A 14214-nucleotide genomic window follows, 5' to 3' on the forward strand; every position below is an offset into this window, starting at 1 on the left:
AAATTGACATCAATGGACTATTATTTTTTGGATTATGCTATACAAACATAATGGTTGACATATGGGATGATCGAACACTCACACCTCGACAGTTGGACATTATTTTATTCACGCGAGGTCCACGCTCCATGTGAGGTTTGGTCACCCATTTTCGAGCACTTCGACATTATTCTTTTTTTTTTTCTATTTAAATATTGTCGTCTAGTAGCTCAGCAATTAAGACGAACAAGACCAAAATGTAAGGAAGTGATTTACAAGTGAGAAGGGGGACAGAATGCATAGGGAGAAGAGACACAATATGATAGTGATTAGCCTTGTTATCATAATGTTTCTACCAAAAAAAAAATTGTATATCGTTTCTTTGTTGGTTAAAAATTGAAATTTTAATTTATTTTTATTGAATATAATGAGGGGATTATTATTATTATTATTATTATTATTATTATTATTTTTTAATTCTTATCTGTATGCTGTAATGAAACTGATAGACAAAGAATTCAAGGGACAGTTCAAATCTTACTCATCTTCTTACAAATATATATTTTCCACTCTTGTAATGGGTCCCAAGTTGTCTCCTAGGATTTTCAACTAGTCAACCAACCAATTGAATATTGCCACGTCTACAATTGGCCCACTTCCTCTTATTTTGACAACGATAATATTATAGTCTTATCTTATAGACCTAAAAATAATGGCGAGTCCTTGTTCTTGTCCTAGTACGTTACTTGTGACAAGAATCAACACGCATCAAGTCACAACAAAGCTAATCAAGTTGCAGAAAAGGGCAGCACTAATCTCATTTTGAAAGGGTAATAAATATTTTGAAATCAATCTTATCGAGTTCAATTCTTGCCAAATACAATTTTGATAATCTAAACAAAGTGATAATAAATGGCATTACTTTCTGATTATAGATAAACCATTTGATGAACCATCTAATAAGCTTGAAGAGGGAAAAAAATTTGTTAGCCGAAGTTAAATAAGTTATCTATTTTGAAAGTAACTTTAACTTTGTTGTCAAAATTAGAGTTTGACAAAACTCCAAAACTAAACCAATCGAACCGGGCCCAAATTGAACCAAATCGAGTGACTCTTCTTAAATTAAATATTCAAATAGGTATCTGAATCGAAAACTGACGAGTTCGATTTGATTCTCGATTCTAAATAAAAAAGTATTTAAAAGCTGAATCTCCCTAATTTTTTAGCCTACTTATTTTAAATAAGTCAGATTATTTTATTTTCTTCTAAATAAATTTACTAACTAACTAACTTAATTTAAACCCTAAAATACGATTTTCCTATTTCTAATTTTTAGTGTAAACCCAACTTAATCAAATTGCATTCCATCATAATATCGTTTCTAACATTCTAAAAAAAATTGAATTGAAACTCAATAGCACCTCTCTTAAATATTGTGAGCTCGTCATCTTCTTTCTGTTATAATTTTAACAATCAAATTTATAAATAAGTCAGCAAAGATAGAAGCAACAGACACAAGGATAAACTACATGTAAGAGCTAAAATTAAACATGTCATTAGTTAAATTAATATAACTTCGTAGATATTAAAAATTTTAATTATAATACAGATCCCAAATATCGAACCAAACCAAATGTAATTAAACTCGAACTTTTCTATAATTAAATTTGGACCTGCCGATTCCATTTACTAAATACCCGAAAATTTCGGATCCAATTCGGTTCTCGTTAGAACCGAACCTAATCGGACCACATCCAGCCCTAGTCAAAATAAGTAATTTTAACTTATAAGTAAAAAAGCAACATAAGAACACAGACTAGAAAATGCAATGATGTATCGACATCGGTCTTTTGCAACATATCTCTTCAAACCAGAGTTTCAATCTCACAAAGTAAATTAACAAAAAGTAAAGCACAGTTACACTAGCATACAAACAGCTTTGTGCACGCCTCAGTTACATGAATTCTGGTGGGATTCGTAACTGCATCGAAATAAGACCAAAGATAGATGGGGATCCAAATTTACAAATCTCTCAACTTAAAGCATCTACAATGTCGACTGAGTTGAGAAACTGACTGACACTGTCTCCAAACGCTATATGCAGCGATTGAAGAAACTCTGTCCCACATAGCCACCAGCCATCGCCCTTCGCACATTGGATTCAAACATCTTTGGGTTATCCCTCAACACTGCAGCTGCATCAGGATTGAGAGGGTCCTCATGATTTGGTTCCTGCACAAATACAAGTCCCCCTGTTAGAGAGTTGAGTTAAACTACTTGTATACACATACTGTACACCTTGATTGACACCCCCCGTGTGACAAAAATCTGGCTGTTCATTGAAAAATTTGGTGTCAAGATCAATGTACCAAAATCTGCCAACTCACATAGGTGTAAATCATTGTGTCAACATTTATGTAAATATAGCATGGTCAGAGAGAGTATATGGTAAGGCTAACAAACTCAAGTTTTTGTCCCAACAGAAGATATGGAGATACCGTGAAAAGATGATATAAGCCATATATGATAGTGTTAATGTTTAGCACAGGTTTCCAGTCTTCTCGAAGAATGTTCAGGCAAACATTTCCTTCCAAGTCAATATTGGGATGGTAAACCTGCAGTGAACATGTTTATTTAACAACTGCCTTCCCATTTCAGGATATTAGAGTTTCACAGCGTTAGTAATACAACAATTATGATGCATGGAAATCTTGGCTTTCGTCTACCTTTGTCTTGCATTTGACCTTGGGAGCTTCATGAGGATACATAGTAGAAATTTGGAAAGAGAAAATAAATGCGCCACCTCTGAACACGGGCAACCAAATTCAGTGAATATGTAGGAAAGTACCAAAAATACAATAGGCAAGCAATAATAGTATAACCATGGATAGAGGAGCACAATTCAAACGCATCTAATGAAAATAAATCATTGTCTGATTTATATCACATTTTACTTGGGAAGAGATACTTACAGGTAATATCCTTCATCAGGCCGAATGGTAACTTCAAAGTTCATAAGATCATCTTTTCCATTAGGGAATGAAATGGTACAAGTCTTTGGTAGATTTAATTCACTTATATCTACAAGAGACAAATATAGAATAAAAAAAAATAATCAACAATATTTCTCTACTCCTGGTAACATGAAGACCAACATAAAATAAGAAAGGAACAAAAAGACAAGGTGAAAAATAGAAGATACTAACAAAATGAAGCACGTTTAAGGGCCAATATTAAAATTGGTATACTACATTTGATCGTTTCAGATAACTTTGAAGATCGGACCACTTACTGAATCTAGAATCGTAGATCTTTTCAAGAAACATAAATGTATACCCTCTATTGTAGTTATAAAGCTACTTGTAAGATTATTCACATTTATAACTTTAAGAAGTATCTTTCTCCATGTGCATTTCCAGGGCGAAATATAAACAGAAATTATTAAGGGCTGAAACACAAACTTGCAGAAAAATCCTTCATTCTGGGAGATTAAATTTCATTCTTAAACTTGGAAGATTTGTTTACATTAACATCTTACTGTTTACATATGTAATACCACTCATGTATATATGGTAGACCACACATTGTGAAATAATATATAAGGTAGAATTTTTTTTTCCCTCTAACTCGTGTTTGTACATATAAAACTATTTTACATTCGGCAGAGCATTAGCAAAGCTAGGACATATGGAAACAATAGCAAAATGAAAACATAGAAACAAAGAGGACATTCAACAATAAGTTTATAGAACAGTTAAGCAAATCTGTAACCCTAGCTGCCTATTCTCTAGCAGATCGTTCTAGACCAGTTGATTCAATTGTGTTTCAAAGTTCATTACATAATGCAGACCGTGACATGCCATGTGCAGATGTTAAGTGTCCAACATGTCATATTGTGAGTACATAGTTAAAATTATGAAGAATTTATGTATTTGCAATTGAATACAAAGGGATGTTTAAAATGCGTTGTTTTCTACAGATGTCTGACATCACCCTACGAGAAAGTACGCTTTCAGTTCATTTCGATTTTGTGCCCAAACGAGAAACAAAATATGCATAATCTATCAGCAATAAATGAAGCATCAACTGGAGTTTGTTGTGAGATAAACTTTAGTGACAAATAGAAAGAATGACATGAAAAGAAAGTACTTTAGCGTGGCACATGTGCAGGGCAATGATTCGTCTGATATCAATCATTTTGAGTTTTTGCGTTTGCATTTCCTTTTCGTGCTTTTTTAGGAAGGGAAACATGATATTCCTAGAATTAAACTAAATAGATGAAGGTTTCCACTCAGAAGCCAACTTTCATGCTTATATAGGGAGGGGAAATGATAGTTTTAGAATAACAATAAAATAGATGAGATTTCTACTCATAAGCCCACTTAACCCTTGTTTGATCCCCTATTATTTTCAAAATACATTTTTCTCTCTTCTTTTCAACCATACATTCTTCTATAAAATAATAATACACATAAACTCAAACCTTTTCCTTAATTTTTAACCACACATTCTCCATCAATCTAGAATTCCAAAACAAATTCTTCAATAAAAATAGGGCTCAAACGTGCTCTTATCATGGTTTAACTATAATTGATATCCATCATGATGTTATCATCAACCTATTCTTTCTCCTTCCCCCTCTATTGGATGGACTTTTATACCAAGTATAACCCATTCTTTTATTCAGCATCATCAGTCAAGACATCGAACTCTTAAAAACAACACAAAACTTCAAACATCCATATATACAATAAAAACAAATGCAAACGTAAATAATGAGATGTATATCCACATCAACAACATGGAAAAGAATAAGAGAAGCCTAACCATTTTTCATAACATGAAACCAAAAATACCTTTGTGAAGGCGTAGTTCTCCGGCACTTTGCTTCTTGACTGGAGGCTTCCCATTGGCATTTTCAGCAAGTTCCCTCTGTTTTTCCTTTACTTTAAACAATTTAATCATGATTCCTACAAGAATAAAAATTATAATGATTATAATAATCAACTAAATAAAGTACTGAAGATGAAGGAATGAGAGGTTAAATATGGTTCTTAATATATGTACACAACTACACATACAGAGAGAAGCAGTGGGGTTAATAGTTAACAAATTACTTAGCAGCTTTTCTGAGCCAGAACTAAATTACATTCAACAATCTATCAGTAATGATCATTTCTATTTTTCAGTATCCTTCAGAATGGCATGGTAAAAATCGTTATGTTGACATTGTAGACATTAATTATTCCTACTGCCAGTAAGATAGTTCATCCAAGGCCCAAGCAAGAAGAAAAATGGCATGACCTATCATGAAGTAAGTGCATGACGCAGGATACGATACGAGAATTATAGGAAAAGTGGAAAGAAGAAGAGAAAAGAAGGGAAAAGAGAGAAGAGGGAAGAGGAAGAGAGAAATTGGGGCAGAAGTTCAATTTATTTCATAATCAAAGGTTGTTTCATTACATCGCCATAACTCCCTTCATAAAGGGTTTTCAAAAATCATAACTAAGTAAAGAAATGTTAAAAAAAGAAAAAAGAAAAAGTTATTAAATCACACTCTAATCATGTTTCCTAAAATAGAATCAAAATAGAAAACTAAATAAATAATTATCTCCTATAATATTGCATCATTTCTTCCCGGCTAAGAGAACTCGACTCCGACGAGATAGATTGGAACTTCATACTCCAAGGAGATTTATCTTTTATCTTGATCAATTGCCTATATTGAATCTTGAACCACATCCTAAGGTTGAATTCAGGTCAAGGGGGACGATTTTTCTTGTGAATCAAATATCCGAACTCATAACTTGAGAACAACTGAAGCTACAAATCCTCACAACAACTATGATATGACCAAGGGTCGACTTGGCTTCTGAACAAATAGCAACATGGAACTCCAAAAAGCAAAAAGCTATGCAACTCATCTACAAAATTGTCAATTGATTGTGCAGAATGAGAAGCACAAAGATCTACCAAAGTAAACTAGACCACAAAAACAAATGAGTGCAACAATGGTGGCTCGAATGCCTCAATAAGGAAACAATTATACCATATGGAAAACAAAACCCTCGTTGAAGTGCGATGGCCAATCAAATAGATTAAGATCAAGTGGGAAATTCAAACTTTTCTTTGCACGTGTGGGAAAAGTATCTAAACAGACAAAGACATTGAACATGGTAACTCGAAAAGCATCACAAAGTAGAAGTAAAATCGTATCAAAGTCAGTGTTAGAACTATACTACATATTAGGCGAGATCAACTTTAGCATGTAATTGAGGATATGTGGACTGTTTGACTAGGTGGCAACAATATAGATAATTCCTCATCTTCAACGTCTGAATATTCAATTAACTCAACAACAGAAACCTCGATTTCTTTTTCAAGAGCAACACAACTAGACTCAAAAAGTAACGGTCAGGACTTGGGTGACAGACCTAGCTTGACACATTCGGCGAAGAAAAAAAAAGTTCCATAGGTTTGCCTGTTGGTAAGCATCGTCTAAGTATTGGAATGCAGGAATATCATTAAGCAAAATTTCATAATTCAAATCATCGATAAATCTGGACACTATGCAGTGGGGAGCTTCATCGATATAATAATTGTTCAATAACTCTTCAAAGTGGGCCAAATATGCACTAACAATGGACGTACCTTGCCCACAGTGCAAAAAGAATGGATTTAACAATTAAGTTCGATAATAAATAAAGGCATATTTATTACTTAAAATTTTTTTCATCTCACCCCTAAAGGTGATAGTGCATTAACCTAGACGATTACACAAATATAATCACCAATAAATCTTAGCATAACCAACCAATGATATATTAGTGTGTCACTGAAATTGCGATAGACAAAGAGTTATTCAAGATTGTTAAGTCAATCAAGAAATGAAATGGGTTCAGTGTGACCATCAAAGCCCCACAACTGGAATGCAACTTGCCTAGGAGAAGTATATTCGTCCTCAACAAAGTTCCTAAACGGAGGATAAGTATGTTGATAAGTGCAAGGGAAAGCTACATGATTTTGGTAGTGATCTAAGGATGTGCATGTGGTATTGTATAACATTTTTATTTAACAGGCCACAATCACCTAAATAGAAAGTTGAGTTATCAAATAACAAAACTGTATTACCTCACAAACTCCACTTGAGCTGTTGGTTGTCTACAATAGAGTTAAGATCTAATTGAGTCCAAATTCAGTTCAACTAAGTATCAAGTGCAAGATAATCTTCGTGGCCCGAAAATCAAGTTCAATTCCTGCTAATCCTTTTGCAGAAATAGGCCAGGCTTCTAAAATGTCTACTTGGGACTTTAGCTTATGGAACATGGATGCTAAGTTCGACCTATGGGTACTTAGGTACTGTGGAGAAAGAGACCGAAAAGTGCAGGTTGCCAATGCATTCTAGGATTAAGCAAGAGCTGGGTTGTGTGGTGGAGGCATTACTGACGGAGCAGAAAGCCGGTTGTTGGGTAAGGTGATGGATGTTATGAGGTATAAGTGCAGCATATGACTTGGTCGAGGTGAAGAATCAGGTTGTCGGTGCTATGTATATGGTGTTTATGATTGCTGTAGGTGGTCGAGGAGGATGACGTTGTAAGAGGTATGTGGTAGAGGTAGATATGGTCGTGATAAGGGCGACCATCGACGGTGAATATGTCGCATGGCCGAGCAACATATTTGATGATGGTGAGAGGGGGAATTACGACAGTAATTGAAGGTAAGGTAGAATTGTAGGCGACGATGGGGCAAAGTAATATGTTTGTTGATCGAGGGACGGTAGCAATGAAATAAATAGCCGCAGGCGATCAGCGTCGATCGAAACAAGGGCAACCAACAATAGCGACTGTAGAGGAATCAACCTGGTTGAAGACAAGTGGGTGGGTTGCAGTGGTTAGGGCTAGTAATAGGCTAGGTGTGTTGGGCTTGTTATATGTGGACTTTGGTATATTATTGGTTAGTATAGGGTAGAGTAGATTTAGAGACTAGATTATACATTCGATTTTTGATGTATTAGCGTGGGTTGTATGAAGTTGTGTTAAATGGACCGATATATGTATGTTTTATGGATCTGGGCTGGAGTATATTTGTTTGGGTTGGGTTGCATAATTGTTGGTCCTGTTTATGATTGCCCAAGCAAGCTGCTGAGTGGGTTGGAGGAGAAGATATAAAAATTTGGGTTATGGTGTTAGCGGGCTGGATGGTTGGGGCATAGGGTTTGGAGCAATAGCAAACAATGTTTCTACAAATATGGTATTGAAAAACAGCAGCAGTACTGTAATAGATTTGTGGGCTTGGAATGTGGATTGGCGGGTTATTGGCGGGGAATTGAGGGTATGAACAGCAGCAAAAAAATAACTCTTTCAGCAGCGCAAAAATGACAATTTTTTGTACTCTTTTGTTTGAAGCTAATGAAAAATCAAAAACTGAATTTTCAATTTTTTGTAGTGAACAGTATCATGAACAGTAACTTTTTTTTTATGGGGTGAAAATTTATGGTAGTATGTTGTGGTGGATGAAGTTTAAATGGTTTGTATGGGTGAAGGTGGATACAACTAGTTTTTTGTGGAGATTGGATTTGTTGGTCAAAGGAAATGATTTGAGCTCTGATACCAAATTGACGCAAGATACAATAACAGAATTATAGGAAAAGGGGAAAGGGGAGAAAGGAGAGGGGAAAGAGGGAAGAGGATGAGAGAAATTGGGGGAAAATTCAATTTATTTCATAATCAAAGGTGTTTTATTACATCACCTTAACTCCCTTTGTTTTCAAAAATCATAACTAAGTAAATAAATGCTAAAAAAGTTATTAAATCACATTCTAATCATGTTTCCTAAATATGAATCAAAATAGGAAACTAAATAAATAATTATCTCCTATAATATTGCAACTACTGGAAAACAATTCGAAGTTCATTTATCAAACAGCTAATCGCTGCAGATATTTCTAGCATTTGGTTACTTTATAAACAATGATTTCGGTCTTGAAATTGAAGTTCATCTATTCATCCAATAGCTTTCAAATTCGGTAGTCCGAACACTTCACTAACCTCTCTAGGTTAATTTTAGATAGTGAACTCAGGTTGTATCCCTGAAGATAACATTAGAAGCTTTAAATAAATGATCAATAATGAATAACTCCGAATGTAGAAATAATTTGACCATTTTAAAAACGCCGCACAACTTAGCTAGTCCTGCACAATTTAGCTAGTCCTAAAATGGGAAAAACCTCAAAAAGATATTACCAAAAGGGAAAAACTAGTTGTTTAAAGCAAAGACAACACAAATATGTACGGCTACGATGCACCGACATTGTCCAACAGACACATGTCAAATACACTGATACTCAATTTTTCAAAAAAGTAATGACCTAACAAATCGCCAATACGTTGATTAAATAATTTAAAATTATTCACTTATATAGTATAAATTTAATTTTATGCTTATTATTAATTATTCTTATTGAAATCTTTTAAATATGAGTACCTATTTGTTATTTTCTAATTACTTTGAGTTATAAATATACAATATTTCTAATAAAAAATGATCAGGGAAGAGTGTTCGAGTGTCATTATCCGACACATGTTCGAGATGCTTCGAATACGAACAAGTCACTTTAGTTGAAGTGTCCGTGCTACAAATATGTACAGTCACAAATCCCAATTAGAATTATGCAAGGACGAATGCAGTGGGGCCCATACAAAAACCTAAGAAGAAAATGTATAATTTTGACTAAAAATTCAAAATTTTATATTAGCTCAACTGTAGTTTGAATATCAATCCAAGTCCAATGCTCAATTATTCAAATTGTATTAAAGGCACTATAACTATTAAATACTATTTTCATGACATTCATGAAATGTGAATATATTATTGTCAAATTAGATATTTTATTTATTCCATGTTTGACTAAATTTACTTAAAATTATGAAGTAAATTTTATTATAGACAATCTACATTGAGCAGAGCTAAAAGTAAATTACTTATTTTAATAGTTAGAGACACTACAATGTTTTGCTAAGTTTAAAAGTAATTAAATTTTTTGTTTCTACACATGTTTTCGTTTATTACTTATTCATACTTGTAAAAAAAATTACTTATTTTGACCATAAAATAGATATTACGGTCAAAATAAATAACTTGCTCTAGATTTGATATTGACAATAAAAAGAATATTTGTTAAAACTTATTAATTTATAAATTAATCTATATAAGTATATTGTTGAAATTGAGCCAAACATGGACGTTAATTAAATCTAATTTCTTTTACTCTCGAAATTCTTAGTCGATTTTCTCACTGTGGGTGAGATTCCTCGCTCACTTTGAAATGTGAGGATATAGAAGATCGATGAACACCCCAAATAGTTTGATTTTAAGGTAAACATCAATTTTCTATTTGGTAAGAAAAAATACAAAGATCTAGTAGGACATCTTAAGGAGAGACATCTAGACTTTTTTTTATTTCATTGAGTGTCGTATACTTTTTAGTATAAATGTCATGAGAATAGCCTCTTAAACTCGATCTCTTTTGGCATGAGTTCATTCAAAAAATTTTAAATTTCAACCTATCCTAACATCATTTTCTAGCTTTGTCCATGAAATTATGCATACAAAAAAAATTCTATAAAAAAATCCTATGCTCCAGACATATCTTGCATGAATGCAAAATCGGAACTTAGAAAAATCGAATGAAAGAACGTAACAAAATTTTATCTCCCAAGCTTGTTTAATTTTCTCGTTTATTGTCTCAAAATGTAGTCCTTTCACGGTCATGTTTAAATAGTGGTGTTAGCTTGTATTATCTCTAATTCAACATTTAATCACAATTATGACCTCTAACAGAAATTAATATTTTTCTAAGTCAGACTTGACAAATGATGTACCTCAAATTTTTCGTTAATTCCGAACCATTCGAAAACAGCTCCAATACAATGAGGGAGACGGTTGACGTCTAAAGGGAAGGGTTAGGGTTTGAATGCAAGAATATAAGGAATTGAATAATATAAGGATATTTTTGGAGCTCGATAAATTTTAGAGAGAATATAAACTATGAATGCTAGTCAAACAAGTGAGTTGTGAAAGAAAACTATAGAAGAAAGAAAGCAACTACTATGCTTCTCTAGAGTTTAACACCTTGTCTTTTTTTCTGTTAATTTAGGCTTCAGAAACATGTATCTAGACTTGTATCTGATTTTTGGTATAGCTTTTGTCATCCTCTATTACAATCATCACAAATATTTGTTTCGTAGTTGTTATTTACACAAGGCCGAGTCCTTCAACAATATATTATTCAAATTCGTGTATAAAAAAGTAATGTGAGTGGGTATATATAGACAAGATGGGGCAATATATTGAAACTCACTATGAGCAATACAAAGAAAATGATTGGCATATACACTTTTGGTAAGGTGACTTTAATCATATTTTTTCCACAGTTATTGCACAAGCTCTCCTTGACAAATTAATCTTGTTGTACATCTAACATCCATCATGATTCTCAATGAATATTAACAATCAACGCCTGCCCCACACCATTCCATCTCCAAAGTTCAAGCAGAAACGTACAAAATATAAAAAATATAATCAGGGCTCCTAGCAGCTCAACAGTTTAGAGCAAGCAATTGTCATCTGTTGAGTTCAAGATGGCAGGTAGTCTTGCCATAGTGGAATGAGGGTTCAAGTCTCGCACAATAAAAATCTGCACCTCCACCCCACCTATGACAAGATTTGCATTGCCCAACCACCCCAAACCCTTAAAAAGAGGTCATCGGACCTACTCCACCTGGGACTGAGGTCAGGGCCCCACACCACCCCTGCCCCCAAAACATAACAGAAGAACTCATAGAAGAGGAATTTCAAACGGCCAAAAAATTTTGAGCAAGCAATGGACCTTCATCAAATTCTAAGTGGTAGGATTCAAGCAACTTATAATGCCAGGATATACATAATATGTAAAGAATGAGCTACCCAAATAGGTCTATAATAACCTCCGCTACCGACATCCAAAACTCTTAACTATTTCCTAATTATACCCCAACAATAATGCAAAATTGTTCTACCAGCTTTAAAGTTAAAACATTAAATCTACAAGTAACCCTACGCAGGCCACAGGGTGGAAATTGAACTAGCTGAAAATACGATCAAAAGCATATAGGAATACCGACAATCAATAAGCACAGGTACACTAAAATAAAAAAATAAAAAAACCCAGAAATGATTTATCATAAATCAACTGAAACGACTCCTCAACATTTTCCACAGAACATTAGAAACAGGAAAACGTCAAAAACTTTGGAAAGTTTAATCGGGGTATGACGATTAATAAAAGATCTGTTGAAGAATCAACATAGAATATATTCAAAACGCTAAATCTACGCCTCTATACATAAATTAAAACCTGTAAAAAAGAAATAATCTATAGAGAATATTAACCTGATTGGTGAAATACCTGCAAGAAAAGCCGGAATCGGGATTGGCCTTCGGGAATTCAGAGGGCTTCTCTATTCTCGAAGTGATAAGAGAGAGGGGAGAATCTAAGAAATGAGTGCTCAAAGCGACTCTACTTTTTGGAAAACCTTTATTCGGTGCGGCTAGACTTTCTAGCCCGTTTGATGAACTCCATTATAATTAAATTTTTGGGGAAAATGAAGGTGTTTGGGGGAGATTTTTATGTAAAATGTATTTTTGAATAGTAAATTGATGGAAAATGTGTGGTTAAAAAATAAGAAATTTTTTTATTTACGTGTAATATTATTTTAATAAAAAATATATAGTTGAAAAGAAGAGAAAAAAAAATGGGTACCAAACAGGGCTTTTGAACAATGTATGGTCAAAAGAGAAAAAAAATAACTTTAAATGTAATATTATTTTATTAAATAATATGTGATTGAGAAAAAAAAAGAAAAATATATTATCAAATTAATGGAATCCAAACAAGGAAATAATAAAATAAATAAATTCATCTCACCCAGTCAAAAAATAAAAAAATCAATGACTCAATATTCAAACAGGTAAGAGGAGAAATTGCTATTTTTAAAAAAAGATACTCAAATTTGTGTCTTTTTTAGTTCTCGAATTTGCTTATTTATAGGTTTCTGTTGAGTTATTGGAGGTAATTATGTCATTTTTGTTAATGAGACATGACAATCATTAATTTGTTGAATCCTAACTAAGGGAGTGTTTGGCACCATTTTTTGCTCATTATTAGAAGAAATATAAACGTTGCAAAATGAAAGTTGCAAAATAAAAGTCAAAAAAAGGCGAGACGTGCTGGACGTCCAGGCGCCTATTTGGCGCCCCCCCTATTGGGGGGTAGCCTGTCACTGTCAGACGACCCCCCAATAAGGGGGCGCCAAATAGGCACCTAAACGTCCAGTTTTATTCAAAAAAGGCTAAGTGGGGCCCATAAACAGTAACATTTCTTCTACAAATGGCAGTTATCTTTTCACATTTTATTCACCAATATAGTCCTCGTACTTTTGATGAAGTGATTTGGGTCACATTCAATGTTCAAGGTCGCTTACAAGGTTTCGCACTATTAATGCTTAGTTCTAACCCTGTTCTGAGTTCACATATATTTCAACTCTTAGAATGCTCGTTCAAACACATAAGCGCGTTTATGATCCTTTATGAATATTTATCGATAATAAAATAGTTATCAACGTTCGAGTCTATTTTGTTTATATTAGGTTTAGGGCTTAGTTCAGGTTTTCTATTAAGCAAGCCCAAAGGTGGATTTATCTTAATTTTGTTAATATAAGCTTTTACAATTCATAGTAATAGTCGAATCCAAAATTTTACTCGAATTTAGTGTGCTGAATTTTTACAAAAAACAAGTTTGAATATTCAATCAATAATAGTCCCCAGACTTCAAACATAATTATTTATGTTAAGTGACGAACTTGTGGACTTGAGGCAACTTTCTATGCATTAATGATAGATGAAACGTCTTCTTCATAATATCTTTTCCGATATGCATGCATTTGAATGTGCGTGGGGCATATGCCTAATTTGGAACATTTGCGTGAATGTGCCCTTTTGGATTCAATTGTAAAGATTACTTCCTTTTTGGATGATTACTATTGAATCAGTTCGGATTCAACGAACAATATCTATTTTTAAAACTTATATGTATCGATCTACTGTCATTGTTTTTTGTTTCTTCTTTAAACGCAAAAGATGTTTTGCATTTATCTCCTAAATTTTTTAGGATTATCGGTCTCTTGGAAAAACTATTCC

The 14214-nt window shown here is 33.5% G+C and overlaps 1 protein-coding gene across 2 annotated transcripts; it reads right to left on the reverse strand.

Moving 5' to 3' along the window:
• Positions 1-1796: 1796 nt before the first annotated feature.
• On the reverse strand, positions 1797-12587 carry LOC111374060 (NEDD8-conjugating enzyme Ubc12-like). 2 transcript variants are annotated; one of them, XM_022996682.1, is made up of 6 exons: positions 12425-12587; positions 4836-4949; positions 2952-3060; positions 2706-2784; positions 2478-2594; positions 1797-2211 (listed from the first exon to the last, which is right to left on the reverse strand). In XM_022996682.1, exons 2-6 carry the CDS (start codon positions 4942-4944, stop codon positions 2074-2076), a joined length of 552 nt encoding a protein of 183 aa, XP_022852450.1. In that variant the 5' UTR covers positions 4945-4949; positions 12425-12587; the 3' UTR covers positions 1797-2073. The 2 variants fall into 2 exon arrangements, with proteins under 2 accessions (XP_022852450.1, XP_022852451.1); XM_022996683.1 differs by having other exon boundaries at positions 12409-12587.
• Positions 12588-14214: the final 1627 nt, after the last annotated feature.

This window comes from Olea europaea, unplaced genomic scaffold (genome assembly GCF_002742605.1).
Source record: "Olea europaea var. sylvestris unplaced genomic scaffold, O_europaea_v1 scaffold1199, whole genome shotgun sequence".
In the NCBI taxonomy this organism is placed as follows: Eukaryota; Viridiplantae; Streptophyta; class Magnoliopsida; order Lamiales; family Oleaceae; genus Olea; species Olea europaea.

Bases quoted from the DNA above. Each gene is read 5' to 3' on its own strand.
- LOC111374060 (XM_022996682.1), bottom strand. From the start codon at position 4,944: ATGATTAAATTGTTTAAAGTAAAGGAAAAACAGAGGGAACTTGCTGAA. The intron at 2,595-2,705 runs GTAGACGAAAGC...TGTTCACTGCAG, and splicing joins AGGTCAAATGCAAGACAAAG to GTTTACCATCCCAATATTGA. The intron at 2,212-2,477 runs GTATCTCCATAT...GTATTTGTGCAG, and splicing joins GCTTATATCATCTTTTCACG to GAACCAAATCATGAGGACCC.